Source organism: Nannospalax galili, unplaced genomic scaffold (genome assembly GCF_000622305.1).
Source record: "Nannospalax galili isolate Female #2095 unplaced genomic scaffold, S.galili_v1.0 scaffold974, whole genome shotgun sequence".
Classification (NCBI taxonomy): domain Eukaryota; kingdom Metazoa; phylum Chordata; class Mammalia; order Rodentia; family Spalacidae; genus Nannospalax; species Nannospalax galili.
Window position 1 is genome coordinate 2,417,307 of NW_008335438.1, and position 15,061 is coordinate 2,432,367.

Consider the following 15,061-nt stretch of genomic DNA (forward strand, 5'->3'; position numbering starts at 1 on the left):
TTCTCAACCTATTTGCCATATAAATGAAAGTATATGCAAGTCCCTCAGCTAGCCAAATGCCACTGCATGGGTCTAATGACAACCATTTATGTAATTTGCTTGCTTTGGAGAGGTGACAGGTGTCTGTGCAGGACAGTATGCCTAGCCCTTCCCCGCACTGATGAAATCCCTCCACCAAGCACGAATGAGCAGCTCTTCCTGGAAACCCGTCAGGAACCAGTGTATTCGAGAAGCTAGGCTTTTGTTTCAAGTACAAAGCAATCCTTCCAAGGAAGATGTATTAGTAAGATATGGCTGGGTGGGAAACAGAGCAATTGTTTTGGAGGTAGTCACTGCAGAAGGTCAAGGCCAGGTTGGCACTATCCTCAATAAACGTTATTGTGACCATGGTCCAAAGTCTCACAGGAATTTTTAAAATTTGTTTGCTTTTTTTTTTTCTTCCAGATACCTGAACACCAGGTGTATTTTCTGTGCCAAGCCACAAGAAAAATGAATGCCCGGGACTTCCCCCTGGATACCAGCTACAATTTGAATTTGAGGCAAAAGTAAAATCTTCCCAGGGATTGTGGAGAACTTCCTGTTAGTTCACATTTCAAATAGAGCTTGTATTTAGTCCTCACCCTGACAGCAGCTCTCTGGAGAGCCAGGGACAAGACACTTCACTGAGAACCTGACCAGCAACTTGGTAAGTACTTCCAGAGTGTGACTGGTGTGGCTTCTCAAGGTTATGGTGATCTGGAAGATTTTTTGCTGTTGAGCAGGTTGGAAATTGTGCAATTGAGCAATCTTGTTTTAGCTTTTCTTTATAATCTTTGGCTATACATCCAGAGGGAAATAGGACCTCTATTATCATACTTATCAAATCCCAAGTAACATTACGCTGAACAGGTTAGTCAGTAAATATGGGGGAGATCTTCCTGAATGATATCGAAGAGTTAAACTATAAAAATATTTCATCCTTCCCTCCCTCCCTCCTTCCTTCTCCCTTTTCCTCCTTCCTTCCTTCCTTCCTTCCTTCCTTCCTTCCTTCCTTCCTTCCTTCCTTTCTCTCTCTCTCTCTCTCTCTCTCTTTCTCTCTTTCTCTCTTTCTTTCTTCTGGTCTTTCTTTGAGACAGAGCCTCAACTATGTAGCCTCAGCTGGCCTGGAACTTGCTATGTAGACCACGCTGTCCTTGAACTCACAGATATCTGCCTGCCTCTGCTTCCCCAGTGCTGGGATTGAAGGCATTTGCCCCCACATCTGGCATATTCTCCTTTCTTGGGTAAAAAGAAGCACACAATTTTGAAGACTGACTTTCAAGTTAGAATTTGGACTGTTTCCTTTTAATTCTGTGATCAAAGACAAGTTGTTTCATCTTTCCATGAATTGTTTCCTTGTCTGTGGCTGGATGTTACATCATTGCAAAATGATGCAAGCTTCAGAGTGTTGTGATGGGGCTCTATATGCATCTTGCTCAGAAGTTAATACCACCCAGTATTAACCATCACACAAGCATGAAATGTTTGAGATAGGAAAGACCTGGTAGCTAGCATTCCTGAGCTTTTATTGTATGCTGAGTGCTCTAAAGCAGAGTAGTTTACTGAGGCTCACAACCATCCTGAGAGTTGTGGTGTTATAGCCTCCATTTAAGTGGAGGCAGAGAGGGGTACTATACTGTATTGACGATCCCATCTTTCCTTATTGATGGGGGGTGTGAAATTTAAATGCAGACTTCACAGTTAATACACTAAATTATCACGCCCTACGGCTGTATCTGTTGTGCCATCTTAGAGTAGATGGGGAGACTGTGGAAGAGAGTCCCCATAGGTGGCTTCGGAGTCCTTGGTGGGTATCAAAAGCTAGAGCTGCCCTTAAAGCACACTTCGCCATTCCCAATGCACAAGGAGAGCAGATGTCATTGGAAATATTCATGAGCATCGACGTGGAGTCCAGTACGGCTCCACTGGTGGACTGGATACAAATCACTTCACTCTTCCTTTCTAAACCACAGGTTTTCATTTGCAGAATAAGCCCCCTCAGAATGGGACAGCCTTCCAAAATCACAGTGTATGCAAATGCATGCCTTCAGTGCTGTGCCTGGGGTCCTGCCTTCCCTCTGGCTCCACTCAGAGCTCTGGTGCCAGGGAATTTCAGAATTCAGGCTGAATTCTGTTCAAACGGTGTAGCAGAGGATGTTCTCAAACTAGTATACTTGGGAAGATCTTATCCCTCTCCTTTATGAACTATAAAAGCTTTTAAAGCAATTAAGTATTTTATCTGGAAAATGATTTACTTTATAAGAAATAGTCCCCAAACATTTTGCAGCAAACACATTACTTTAAAATATATCACCCACAGCTAGTCTCTCCTCCATAGCTACGGGAGCTCAGTTTTTTGCACCATTACCAAACTAAATGATGCATAGATGGATGGCTGAGTCTCACAGGCCTGGAGGCTGGAGGAGGGGTAGGCTGAGAAGTGCTTCATCCTATTTCTTTAGGCAGTGCAAGTCTCACATTGAAAAAAGCCTGTGGCTTTTTGTTGTTGTTGTTGTTGTTGCTGCTGCTGCTGTTGTTGTTGCTGTTTTGAAAAATAAGATTTCAAGTTAGCCCAGGTTAACATCAAACTCACTATGTAGCCAAGGCCAGCCTTGAACTTGTTATCATTTGACCTCTACCTTCTTAGTACTGATATTACAGATGTGACTAGAAGCTCATGAATTTTCAGGGTAATTTTTAAAATATTATGTGTACTTTTGGAGGGATGGGCAAGATTTTAAACAGGTTATATTGTGCTTCTTGTGCAGAGCTGTTCTTTAAGGAAGAAAAGGCTTTTGGCCTCTCTAGTTCGGCATTTTATCCAGGCCTTCCATAAAACAGAATGGGTCCATCACACCCAGGTAAAGGCCAAGGCTATCAGTTCTTCAATGTATGCCCTGCAATGACCCATAAAATTTGCTCAAATAATCACTTCTGCTATAATCCGGGACACCTCAAGAAAGAAAACCTTTCCCTAGGCAGTGGAGATGTGACTTGAGGGTCCAGGAAAACTAGCCTTCAAGAAGCTCTGGCATGCTTCTGACAAAGTACACAAGGAGGCTTTGAGAAGGTACCTTAATCTTAAGACTTTGATCTCTGTCTACATGCACACACTCATACACACACACACACACACACACACACAACTGGGAAGACAAGAACCAGCACTGGTAAGCCCCAGACTGATTCCTGGTGGTACTATAGCTAGTCAGTGTAGCCAACTGATGCCTGGAGGCTAACTGCTGCCTAACCCTTCTTTCTGACAGGTGAGAAGAACCAGCCAGAATGGAAACCAGACCTCCAAAGAGCCCAGGTACCCAAGGGTCATACTGTCAGTAGGAAAAATCTTTCCACCAAAGGTGATGAATAAGGTCCATCAAGCTACCCAGGACACAGACATTGGTTTAGTGGGGACAACAGGTGTCATTATGGGACAGTGATTCTTGATCTAGAGGATGTAGCAGAAGCTGTGGGAATCAATTAACTATTTTGTAAGAGGTGATTTTTCTAGAAATTTAGCATTTTCTGATTTTCATTGGCCAAATCTTCCATTTGTGACTTAAAGACAGTACCTATAATAAATTATGGCCCAGCTAAGACTGGGACATATGCCTTTAATTGTGCATGAAATTCTCATTTAGAGAGCTGCCTAAATTGTCATCAAAGATTATTAGGAGGGCAGCTCAGTGCACATTGTGCAAACACCCTTGCTTACATACTCACAAAATTCATTATAGGGAAGTGGTTAGAACAGAAGTTTAAGATGTAATAACTTGAAAACAAATGTTCCAATTCAACTTTAAAATGTTTACAAAGAACCTATTACTAAAAGTGTGTGTGCTTCATACTGTAGGGGATGTACAGCTTAATTCAGAAGAGTCATTGTGCTCCAGGAATTTATAATCTCGTTGGGAAATTGAGGTAAACACAGGCAAGTAGTTGTACAAGGAATTTAGATCAGCACATATAATCAGGACATGCTCATGAAATATGGACAAAATACTGTGGACTATGATGAAGAAAAAGCTGCTGTAACTATGGGAATCCAGAGAAATTTTATGGTGAAGGTGTTTGAGCTGAACCTTATGGGATATAGAGGATTTTATTTTTATTTTATTTGTATGTGTTTGTGTGGTGCACATATATGATCACATGGGTGTGGAGGGGTATTCGTACACTTGTATGCATGTGGAGGCAGGAGGTCAAAGTCAAATGTCTTTCTTGATTATACTCCACATTATTTTTTGAGGCAGGCTCTCTCCCTGAACCTAAAGCTCAGAACTTCAGTTTGGCTCACTGGCCGATGAGCTCCAGGGACCCACCTTTCTCCTTGCCTCACCCCCCCAACCCCCAGCACTGAGGTTAAAGATGCAGCACCACACCTAACTTTTACATGGATGCTGGAGATCCAAGCTCAGGTCCTCATGTTTACGTAGTATGTACTTTATGACTGACCCATCTCCTCAGCCTCCTGTGGAGGGTTTTTAAAAACACTAGAAAAGGAAACACATCTCAACAGACAAGAAGACATGACCCAAAACACTGAAGTAGAACAGAGGATGTGTCAGAGAGGAATGGGGTCATAAGGTAAGATGGGAGAAAAGAGCTGAGGATGCAGAAAGGTAGAACAAAATTGTGCCAGATCCTGGCCTCATATGACCAGTAACCCTTGAAGCATGGACTTGCACGGTCATTCACTTTAGGCTGTTCATATTCTCTAACAGATTTGCTGTAATCTACAATAAACTGCATGTATTTAAATCAGATAATCTGATACGTTTTTGGTAGATGTATTCACCTTGGAAAGCCTCACCACAATCAAGATAGTGAATTTATCCATTGCTCTTTAAGTTCTCCAATGTCTGGTTGTAATCCTTACCACTGACACCTGCTCCATGCCCCATGGCTTGCTTTCTGTCTGTCACTCTATTTGCTAATTTTATATAAGTAGATCAGACAGTGGTAACTCTCATCTGACTTCCTTCATTTTGTATAATTCTTTCGAGATTCAATCATGGTGCTGTCTAAGTAGTTTGTCCCTTTAATGAGTAATATTCCATTGTATGAATGTGTCATAATTGGATGATTCACTCACCTATTGGAAACATCTAGGTTATTTCCAATCTTTGTCTATTACAGAGATTATATGAACATTTGTGCATGTATATGTATGCATATATATTTACTTTGTATATGTGTATATATGTGGTATATGTACGTATTCATGTGGATTTGTGTATATGTGCCTGACGGTGTGTACACACGTGTACATGTGGAGGCCAGGGGTTGATTTCATATGTTTTCCTTTATAGTCCTTTACTTTACCTAAGAGTAGAATGGTTGGATCATAATGTAGAAATATGCTTAACTTTCTCAAATGTATTTGATATCTTAGACATCATTATTGATGTACAATTAACATACAGTAGACCCATATGTTTAAGTCTATAATTTCATAAGTTTTGCCATATAAAATACCATAAAATGGGGCTACAGCTCAGTGGTAGAGCACTTGCCTAGCGTGCATGAGGTTTGATCTTGAATACTGCCATGAAAAAAAAAATCACCTCAATCCAGATAATGAGTATATCCATCAATGAATAAGTGCTCTTGTTCCCCTGTCTTCCACTCTTCCATGCATGTTCAGTTCCCTAGACAACCACTCATCCCCTTTCTGTCTGTATGAATTAACTTGTATACTCTAGAATTTTATATAAATATAATCATACAGTATGAACACTCTGTCTTCTGGATCCTTTCTCTCTCTCTCTCTCTCTCTCTCTCTCTCTCTCTCTCTCTCAGACAGAGTCTCTCGTAACCCAGGCTGGCCTCACACACCACCATGTTCCATTAATATGATGCTGGAGATCAAACCCAGGGCCTCATGCATATTAGGCAAACATTTTACCAACTGTGCTATAGCCCCAGTCACTGGATTCTTCACTAAGCTGAAGTCTTTTCAGCTTCATCTATCTTGATACACACATGAATAGTCTGTTTCTTTTTCAGTCCTAAATACTGTTCCATTGCATAGGTCTATGACAATCCACTAATCCATCCTTTGATGAACAACTGGATTGCTTCTTGTCTTCAGCTATCACAAGCAAAGTTGCAATGAACACTTATGACAAATATGTGTATGGAGGTATATCCCTTTACTTTACAGCCTTTTAAGTGTGTGTGTGTGTGTGTGTGTGTGTGTGTGTGTGTGTGTGTGTGGTGGTATAAACTGAATCTGGGGCTTCCTACATGCTAGGCAAGCACTCAACCTCTGACTACAGCTCTACTCCTACCCTAGAACTTTCTGAAACAGATTTTAAGGAAAAATTAATCATTTTAAAGTACATAATTCAATGCTATTGAGTACATTCACAATATTATAGAATAATATCTTCTATCTAATTTTAAAACATTACCATCACTCAAGAACAAAAGCTCTTATCTGTTAAGCATCTTCTCTCTGCGCCCCCTTCTCCCTGCCCGGGTCAACCACAAGCTTTACTGTCAGATACAAGTATTTTCTCCCATTCTAGGTTTTAGTTTTACTATTTTGATAATTTTTATGTATGAAAGTTTTTAATTTTGGTGAAGTCCAATATTTGTATTTTTTGTTGCTTGTGCTTTTGAGTAGCTCATCTAAGAATTCATTGTCAAGTTCACAAATATGAAAACTATCCCTGTTTGCTGCCAAGTGGTATGGTTTTCCTTCTCATGTAAAGGTCTTGAATCCTTTTGAGTGAACTTTTTTGTTTGACATGGTATAGAGGCCCAACTCCAGTGTTTTACATTGGAGTACACAGTTGTCCTGAAAGGATTTTGTTAAAGGTAAAGTACTCTCTCCACTGAGTGGTCTTGGCCATTTACTCCTACATTCTCAATTCTATTACATTCATCTCTATGTCTGTCTTTATACCATGTTCTTAAGTCTTGCAGGTTTGTAGTAGTGTTTTTTAAAAAGAGATTTGAATACTCTAATTCTGTTCTTTAAGATTGTTTTAGCCTCTCAAGACACCTTAGAATTCTATGTGATCTTTTGAATAAACTCTTCTATTTATGCAAAAGAATATCATTAGAATATTGATAAAAATTGCATTGAATCTGTAGAGTGCTTCAGGGATAATAATGACATATTAAAATATTAAGTCTTCCAATCCGTGAATATGGAATATATTTCCATTTATTTATGTTGTTTTTAATTTCTTCCAGTAGTTTCCAGCATGCCAAGCTTTCACTACTTTGGTTAAATTTATCCTTATGCATTTTGAGAGATTCTATAATAAATTGAATTACTTTCTTAATTTCACTTTTAGATTATTTATGTGAGATTATAGAAATACGGCAAATTTTTGTTTGCTGATTTTATATACTGCCGCATTTGTCCATTAACTCTAGTAGTTTTCTGTGGCTTTTTAAGATTTTTCTACATATAGGATCATGTCATCTGTGAATAGGGAGAGTTGTACGTCTATCTTTCCAATTTGAATGCATTTTTTTTCTTGCCTAATTGCCCTGGATGGGGTAAAAGTGAACACCTTTTTCTTGACCTCAGAGAACAAGTTGTCAATCTTTGATGTTATCTATAAATCTGAAAACAAAAACAGATAGCTTGTTTTAGTTGAGGGCACTTCCTTTTCCTTCTAGTTTACCAAGAGTTTCTATTGGAAAGTGTAATGATGCAACCCTGAGCAGAACAGAACCAGTATTCTGTGGTTGTGGAAAGTTCTCTAAATATCAGTCAGGTTAAGCTTGTTGATAGTGTTATTCAAGACTACTAGACCCTTGCTGATCTGTCCCTTATTTGTTCTCTCAGATATTGAGACAGTTTAAATCTGTGACTGCAATGTTGAATACATCTATTTTTCCTTGTAGTTCTGTTAGGTTTTGCTTTGTGTATTTTGAAGCTCTGTTACTGAGCACATCTATGTTTAGGATTACTATATCCTCTCAGTGTGAACTGACTCCTCTGTTATGTAAAATGATCTTCTTTATCCCTGACAATATTATTTTCTTTGAAATCTACATGATACTATGATAGCTACTCTGTTTCCTTTGTTTGTTTGTTTGCTTGCTTGCTTGCTTGCTTGCTTGTTTTTCAAGCACAGTCTCTCTGTAGCCCCAGAGAGGCCTGGTACTCTTATGTAGACAGGCTTACTTTGATATCACAGAGCTCTGTCTACCTGCCCCTGTCTCCTAAATGCTGGGACTAAAGATGTGTACCACCAGACCCAGCTGACTGCTTTCGTTTGACTAATGTTAGTATAATGTATCTTTTTTCTAATATTTACCTGTAAATGACTTGTGACTTTTATATTTAAAGTGTGTTTCTTATAAGCAGCATAGAGTTTGGTTTATTTTATCCATGCTGATAATTTCTTTCTTTTAATTGAGGTGTTTAGAGTATTTAAATTTTATGTGACTATTGCTGTGTTCAGGCTTGAGTATATCATATTGCAGTGTGTTTTTTTTCTATATTTTCCAAAAGGTCTATGTGAAATATGGATGAATTTCATTTCGTGTTTTTCTCATTTGGTCTTTGTTTCCATGCCACCATCTTTATTGTTTAAGTCATTACTTTAGGGTTTATATATTTTTTTAACATGTAACAGTCTAACCTCAAGAGATGGTGTACTTATTCACAGATAATACACGGACATTACAGACGTAAATTTCCATTTTCCCTTCCCAGCCTTTGTGCAACTATTGGAATTTGCTTTACTTATATACCTACTATAATCTTAACAGTGCATCACTCTTTTTGTTTAGTCCATTGACTTTTTAATGCGTCAGATAATAAGAAAAACAATCTCACATGTCTACAGCTGTAGTTTCTACATTAGCATTCTTCATGCCTTCAATACATGTAATTTTCCTTCCGTCAGGAGTCCTTTAACATTTCTTATAGTGGAAGCTTCCTGGTGATGAAATTCTTTCAGAATTTGCATATTCAAAAATGTCTCCAAATTGCTTGCATTTTTCAAAGAATTTTGAGTGACAGCATTTCTTCAGTGCTGTATGATGGTCCATTTTTCCTTGCTTGCATTATTGGAAATGAAGCACCTTTCTTACTTATCTTTGTTCTGTGTGCACTGTCTTTTTTCCAATAGCTGCTTTTGAGATTTCTTGTTCTTTACTATTAACTTGTAGCTTGTACCATTTACCAGTAATTTGATTTTGAGGTGTGTCAGTGTGTTTCTTTCCCAGTATCTTGTATTTCTTGAATGTGCTGGATAACTTTGTCAACTTGACACACCTGGGTAGAGGGAACCTCAGTTGGGGAATTGTCTCCATTGGAGTGGGTGGCCTGTTGTCATGTCTGTGGGGCATTTTCTTGATTGTTGAGTGGTGTGGGAGGGCCCAGCCCACTGTGGGAGGTGCCACCCCAGGCAGGTTGTCCCTGTATTGTTTAAGAAAGCAGGCTGAGCATGGGCCAGGGAGGCAAGCCAGTAAGCAGTGTTTCTCCATGGCCTGTGCATCAACTCCTGCCTCCAGGTTCCTTCCCTGAGTTCCTACATTGGGCTCCCTCAGTGATGAACTGTGACCTGGGAGAGTTAAGCCAAATAAGCCCCTTCCTTCCTCCCCAAGTTGGTCTTGGTCAGAGTGTTTTGTCACAGCAGTTGAAAAGAAACTAGAACAATGAAGTTCATCGAACATAGAACTTGAGTCTCAGTTTATAATTTTAAGTTTGTAAAATTTTAATAATTATTTCTTTGAATATTTTTTCTGTTGCCGTCCCTCACTTTAGGTGATTTCAACTGCTTCCATATTAGGTCACTTGAGACTGTCCCCAGCATGCCCATGAACTTTTTATGCTCTTGAATTTTTTAAATTTCCTGTTTATTTTGATGGTCCACATTGCTGCCTTCAGTACACTGCTGTTTTCTCCTGTCCTACTCAATTTGCTGTTAATTTCTTCCCCTGAAACATCATAGTTTTCATCTCCAAAAGTTCACTCTGGGTTTTTCCATCTTATACCTCTCCCACACTTTGAAAATAACAGTTCAAATGACTTTCTCTGGAAAGTTGAGTGTCTGTCAGTTCTAGGTCTGTCTTGATTGATTAGTTATTCCCCTCACTTCATGTCATATTTTTCTGCCTCTTCTACATGCCTGGTCACCTTTGACTGCCTGCCAGACATTGCAAATTTTACCTTATTGGGTACTGAGTTTATTTTTTTTATTATAAATCTTAAGTTTCTTGGGAACAACTTTATCTTCTAAGACTTGCTTTTATGATTTGTTATGTGGGTCTGGCAGAGTCCTCAGTTTAGAGCTAATTATTCCCCACTGCTGAGGCAAACCTTTCCTGAGTATTCTACCTGCTGTCCTATAAATTATAACTTTTTCCAGTCTAGCTGGAGGAAACAGGCAGTTTTCTGGCCCTATGTGGTCACTTCAATCTTTTTAATCTTTCTGTGACACACATATGTGTGCATCAATACTCCTGAGTACTTGAGAACTCTGTGTGTGTGCATACGTGTGTGCATGTGTGTGTGTGTTTCTGTGTGTGTTGCCCTTTCGCCTAGCAAACAAAAGTAGGATTAACTGCTGTTGAAAATAAGATGGCAAAAGTGGTTAAGAGGCTCCTTCATGATAACTGCTTCTCTGTAAGACTGGAATTAGAGGCAATTTTTATTTTTTAAGGGCTTGGTTTTCTTTCCCATCACAGGCTGTAGATCTATTGTGCTCTCAGATTTAGAAAAGGCAGACCTTACCAAAGATTTGAAGTTTCTTTGTCAAGTGAAAATGGAATCAGGATTGTGTAATATGGATGCTGAGATCATTGTACCTAGCCTTTCAGATTAGGTAGCTCTTCTGACCTGCCCTTCCTTCAGTGAAAGCACTCTACCTGCTGCCCCACAAGAGAAAAACACTTCTGTGCCTCCTTTTTAAAAAAGTTATTTATTTAATAACCACATGATTAGAAGACGCATAAAATGTACCTCATTTTAATTAATAGAGCTGATAAACATTACCATTGAAATCTACGTGATGCCAAGGATCGGAGTGTAACCGACTGTGTCTAGTAATACTCAGATACATAGAGATTAGAGAGGCATGTGCAAACATCTAAGTGTTAGCAGCATTAAAAATGAGTCTGTCTGTAGGAAACAGTATATTTTAAAATGAAATGGAGATCCTTTTTAAAGGTTAAAACCTCATTCAATTTTATGTCTTATAGGGTTTATACTGAGTTCAATATTGTACCTCCTTTTTACTAGCAGGTGGTTTTGCTTTTACTTGCTAAGCCGAAGGGCAAGGCAGCATTATCTTGCTCTTGCTATAGAAATAGAGATGACCCTTTACTCACACCTAGGGATAGATGTAAGCTGAATGAAGCTGTGTCTAAACATCAGATGACAGCGCCAGCTGTTGATCCTCACTTATTCTTTGGGGGGGTCGGGGATGCAGTGGCTATTGTGCGTGTTCTTTTGAATAACTGAATAATTTGAAGACCTTGCCAGAGATAAACAATGTTTTCCAAATGAAGCCGTTCTTTTCTGAAATTTATGAGAGAACAAACTGAATCCTGTTCACTTTCTTTTATTAGGCAAACAATTTACATTTGATTATGAAAATGAAGTCTATAAACAAGATTACTTCATTAAGTCGCCACCTCCTCAGCTTTTCTTCTCCACAGTAAGTCCTCACTCCAGTTTAACAAGCCTCCCGCTAGCCTTGTGAGCATTTGAAAAAAGTCCTTCTCTTCTGAGATTTAACTGAGTTACAAAATCTTTTCATTTTTCAGGCCTTCTGGAAAAAGCGGCTTTTTATTCTGTCAAAGAGTGGGGGAAAGGGCCTTAGTCTTTCCTATTACAAAGACCATCAACATCGAGGCTCCATCAAAATTGATGGGTGTGTACCAAAGCCAGAAAACCTTTATTACAACAAATGTGGCCAAGTCAAATGCTAACAGGTTGCATAAAAATTTAAACCTAAATCACTGACCAAAACAAACAAACAAACAAAAAAACCCCAAGGGCTTAAAACCTGTTATAATATTTGTGGTTCTAAAAGAACTAAAATAATAAACATAATTATCAATTTGGGTAGAAGGTAGTGTAATACTTATTTCATGTTAAGTATTGATCAATCTTTAATTCATAACATTTAGTTAAGGACCTTGGTTCACTTAGGTGGTGGGTAAAGGGAGTTATGTGAGTGGAATTACTATTTTATAAAGCCATGGTAGAGTTTAAGAAATGTTTATATAACCTATTTTCGTCTTCTCTTTGGAAATTATAAAGAACATTGAAACAGATAATAATTTGTGGAATCAAGAATCGAATTAAATCTCAAGATGAACAGAGTATTTTCAATTGATAATGAGCCAGATCTAGAGTCCAAGTTTATTTTCTAGAGTAGAAATAATTGAAATGAGACTCATCATGCAAATTATTAGGCAGTCTTTAAAAATGAGTCAAGGAGATCGTCAATTTTATTTGAATTTAAATATAAAACACGAATAGGTTTTCTTCCTAATTTGGTATCTGAATCAGTTTAGTACTTTATGTCTGTGTCTCACAGAAGTGCCAGTGTAGAAGTTGGTATAAATAGCCAGGAAAAGATGCAATCTGTGCAGAAGATGTTTAAATGCCACTGGGATGAGGTGATGTCCATCAGAACCACCAGCAGGGATTATTTCCTCATTGGACATGACAGGTGAGAAATAAGATGACAGTGTCTACTATGTATGAAACAAAACATGATAAACCAATAACATGCTTAGAACATGCTTAACAATAAACATGCTTAGAAACCCAGAGCTGCAAACTCAAATGCAAAGTGGCAGCCTTCACTCTGTGGCTAAAATAGTTGAGTGTGTGTGTGTGCGTGTGTGTGTGTGTGTGTGTGTGTGTGTGTGTGTGTGTTGGAAGCCAGAGGACAACTTTGCTGTCATTTCTCAGGAGTTCCTGTTTTGTATTTTGATACAAGGTGTTTCATTTGTAGGCTAGACTGGCGAGTCAGCAAGCTCCAGGGACCCACCTGTCTCTACCTCCCAGCGCTGGCATTTGAAGCATACTCCATGTTTGGCTTTTTATGAAGGTGCTAGGGATTAAACTCAAGTCCATGCTAGTCTAGCAAGCACTTTGCTTCCTAAGCTATTTCATCAACTCCTTAAAATAGTTTTAAAAGTCATTATATTAGCCGGATGTGGTGGTGTGTATCTTTAATCCCAACAGAGGCAGGCAGTTATCTGTGAGATCGAGGCCAGGTCAAAATAGTGAACTCCAGGTCAGCTTGGGGCTATAGGGAGACCGTGTCTCAAATACAAACCAATCAACCAATAACAAAAAAGACTATATTAGCTGCCTAAGACTGCTATAACAAAGTTTAGAAAAACAGAGACTTATTACCTCACTTGTTCTGAAGGCTGGGAGTCAGAAATGAAGGTGTGGACAGGACTATACTCCCTGTGAAGCCCTGGGGAAGGAAGGGACCATCTCAAGCTTGTCTCCTAACTTCTGCTGGTCCCTTGGCTTGTGGCTGCAAAACCCCAACCTTCACATGGTGTTCCCTATATGCACATACCTCTGGGTCCAATTTTCCCTTTTTACAAGGACCCCCAGTCTAACTTGATTAGGAGGTACCTCTATTCCATTATAACCTCAGCTTAACTAACCATTTCTTCAGTGACTTTCTTCCAAATAAGGTGACAATTCTGGACTAGGAGCTGAAACTAGACTATAAGTAGATGGGGGAGGGGCACATCTCACCCCAGATGCATTCTGCACAAACCAACATATTATACAAATGTCTGTACAAGCTACTTCTATCAGGGAGGGACTGTATGTGGCCCTGAAGGTATCATCACTTTTTAAAAAATGTTTTATTTATTGTTTTTATTTTATATGTATGAGTGTATTGCCTGCACGTATGTAAGTGCACTCATGGCATGCAATGCCTGCGAAGGTCAGAAGAGGGCATTGAATCCCCTGGAACTGGAGTTACAGACTGTTAGCCACCATATGGGTGCTAGGGATCAAACCTGGGTCCTCTGCAAGAGCAGCCAGTGCTAATCTTAACCGCTGAGCCATCTCTCCAGCCTCGATATCTTCACCTTTTAAGAGGGGCTCCTGGTGCTAGCAGAAGTACCCAAGTGGATTCTCACACCTGCTTATCTGCTGGAGGGGAAGATTATGGTGCTGGAAGAGGCTGTTTGGAGGAGGTAACAAATGCTAAAGCCAAGCATGAAGGCTTGATCTGTTTCAACTTGACCCAAAGCCCCAAAGCTTTCTTTTAAATTGTCATATAAATCAACAGAAAAGAAGATGCAAGTCCCATAAATCCATTCGTGCACACGCTTCCTAAAACATGCACTTACTAAGAGGGTAGGGAGAGACCTGGAGACTTCTAGGAAATGGTGCTGACAGGTAAGGGTGTTCACTACAGAACACCATAGAAATTATTGCTGAAGCCATAAACCCATGCCTCGTGAAGACTGCTTTTATTTCTGACTTCTCCTCCTACCTCTCTGAGCTTTCCTCCCAGAAGCAGCATGAGGGTTCATTCAGCAGTGTAGATACAGACATAGTGAGGAACCAGTGGGCCATTTAAACTACTTGGTAAAGAAAAAAGTCCTATTTCACTGGTAGCTATTCCCATAGCCTGTTCTAAGCAAAATAAATTAATCCTTCTGGGTTCAAAATGAGCTCAAGAGCTATTATTGCCACACAGCAGCTGAACCGTTCTTCCCGCCAACAGGGAGAAGATTAAAGACTGGGTCTCCTTTATGTCACCGTTCTGCCAGGGAATAAAAGGAACTCACCAGAATACAGAGGTGACTCTCTATCGCTAATGACGTTCTGGGGCACCTGAACACAACCTTCTTTCAACAGAAACAATAGAAACCCTTTCTTTCTCCTTAGCAACTGACATTAATACAAGGAATAAATAAGCCAGGAAAATGTATGTCCTTGTTATTTTTATGATTAACAAAAGGAAAAAATTACTTTTGTGCTTTGTGAGAGAACTGAAATACAGACAATTTAGGTTGTCATTATTGTGGTAGGGGGAATGAAAGTTAATGATGGTAATTTTTCATA

At 39.3% G+C, this 15,061-nt stretch overlaps 1 protein-coding gene across 4 annotated transcripts in view; it reads left to right on the forward strand.

Moving 5' to 3' along the window:
- Nucleotides 1-576: 576 nt before the first annotated feature.
- Nucleotides 577-15,061, forward strand: part of Plekhs1 (pleckstrin homology domain containing S1) — a 26,918-nt gene continuing 12,433 nt past the window's right edge. For 2 of the 4 annotated variants that reach the window (XM_017797402.2, XM_008830214.3), the window contains exons 1-6: nt 577-685; nt 3,285-3,331; nt 11,566-11,654; nt 11,764-11,870; nt 12,543-12,677; nt 14,721-14,796. In XM_017797402.2, coding sequence (XP_017652891.1) covers nt 3,304-3,331; nt 11,566-11,654; nt 11,764-11,870; nt 12,543-12,677; nt 14,721-14,796 — 435 coding nt within the window. In that variant the 5' untranslated portion in view covers nt 577-685; nt 3,285-3,303. Of the gene's footprint in view, nt 686-3,284; nt 3,332-6,125; nt 6,164-11,565; nt 11,655-11,763; nt 11,871-12,542; nt 12,678-14,720; nt 14,797-15,061 lie in introns of those variants that run through there. The other 2 variants (XM_029562128.1, XM_029562129.1) reach the window with 1 other exon arrangement.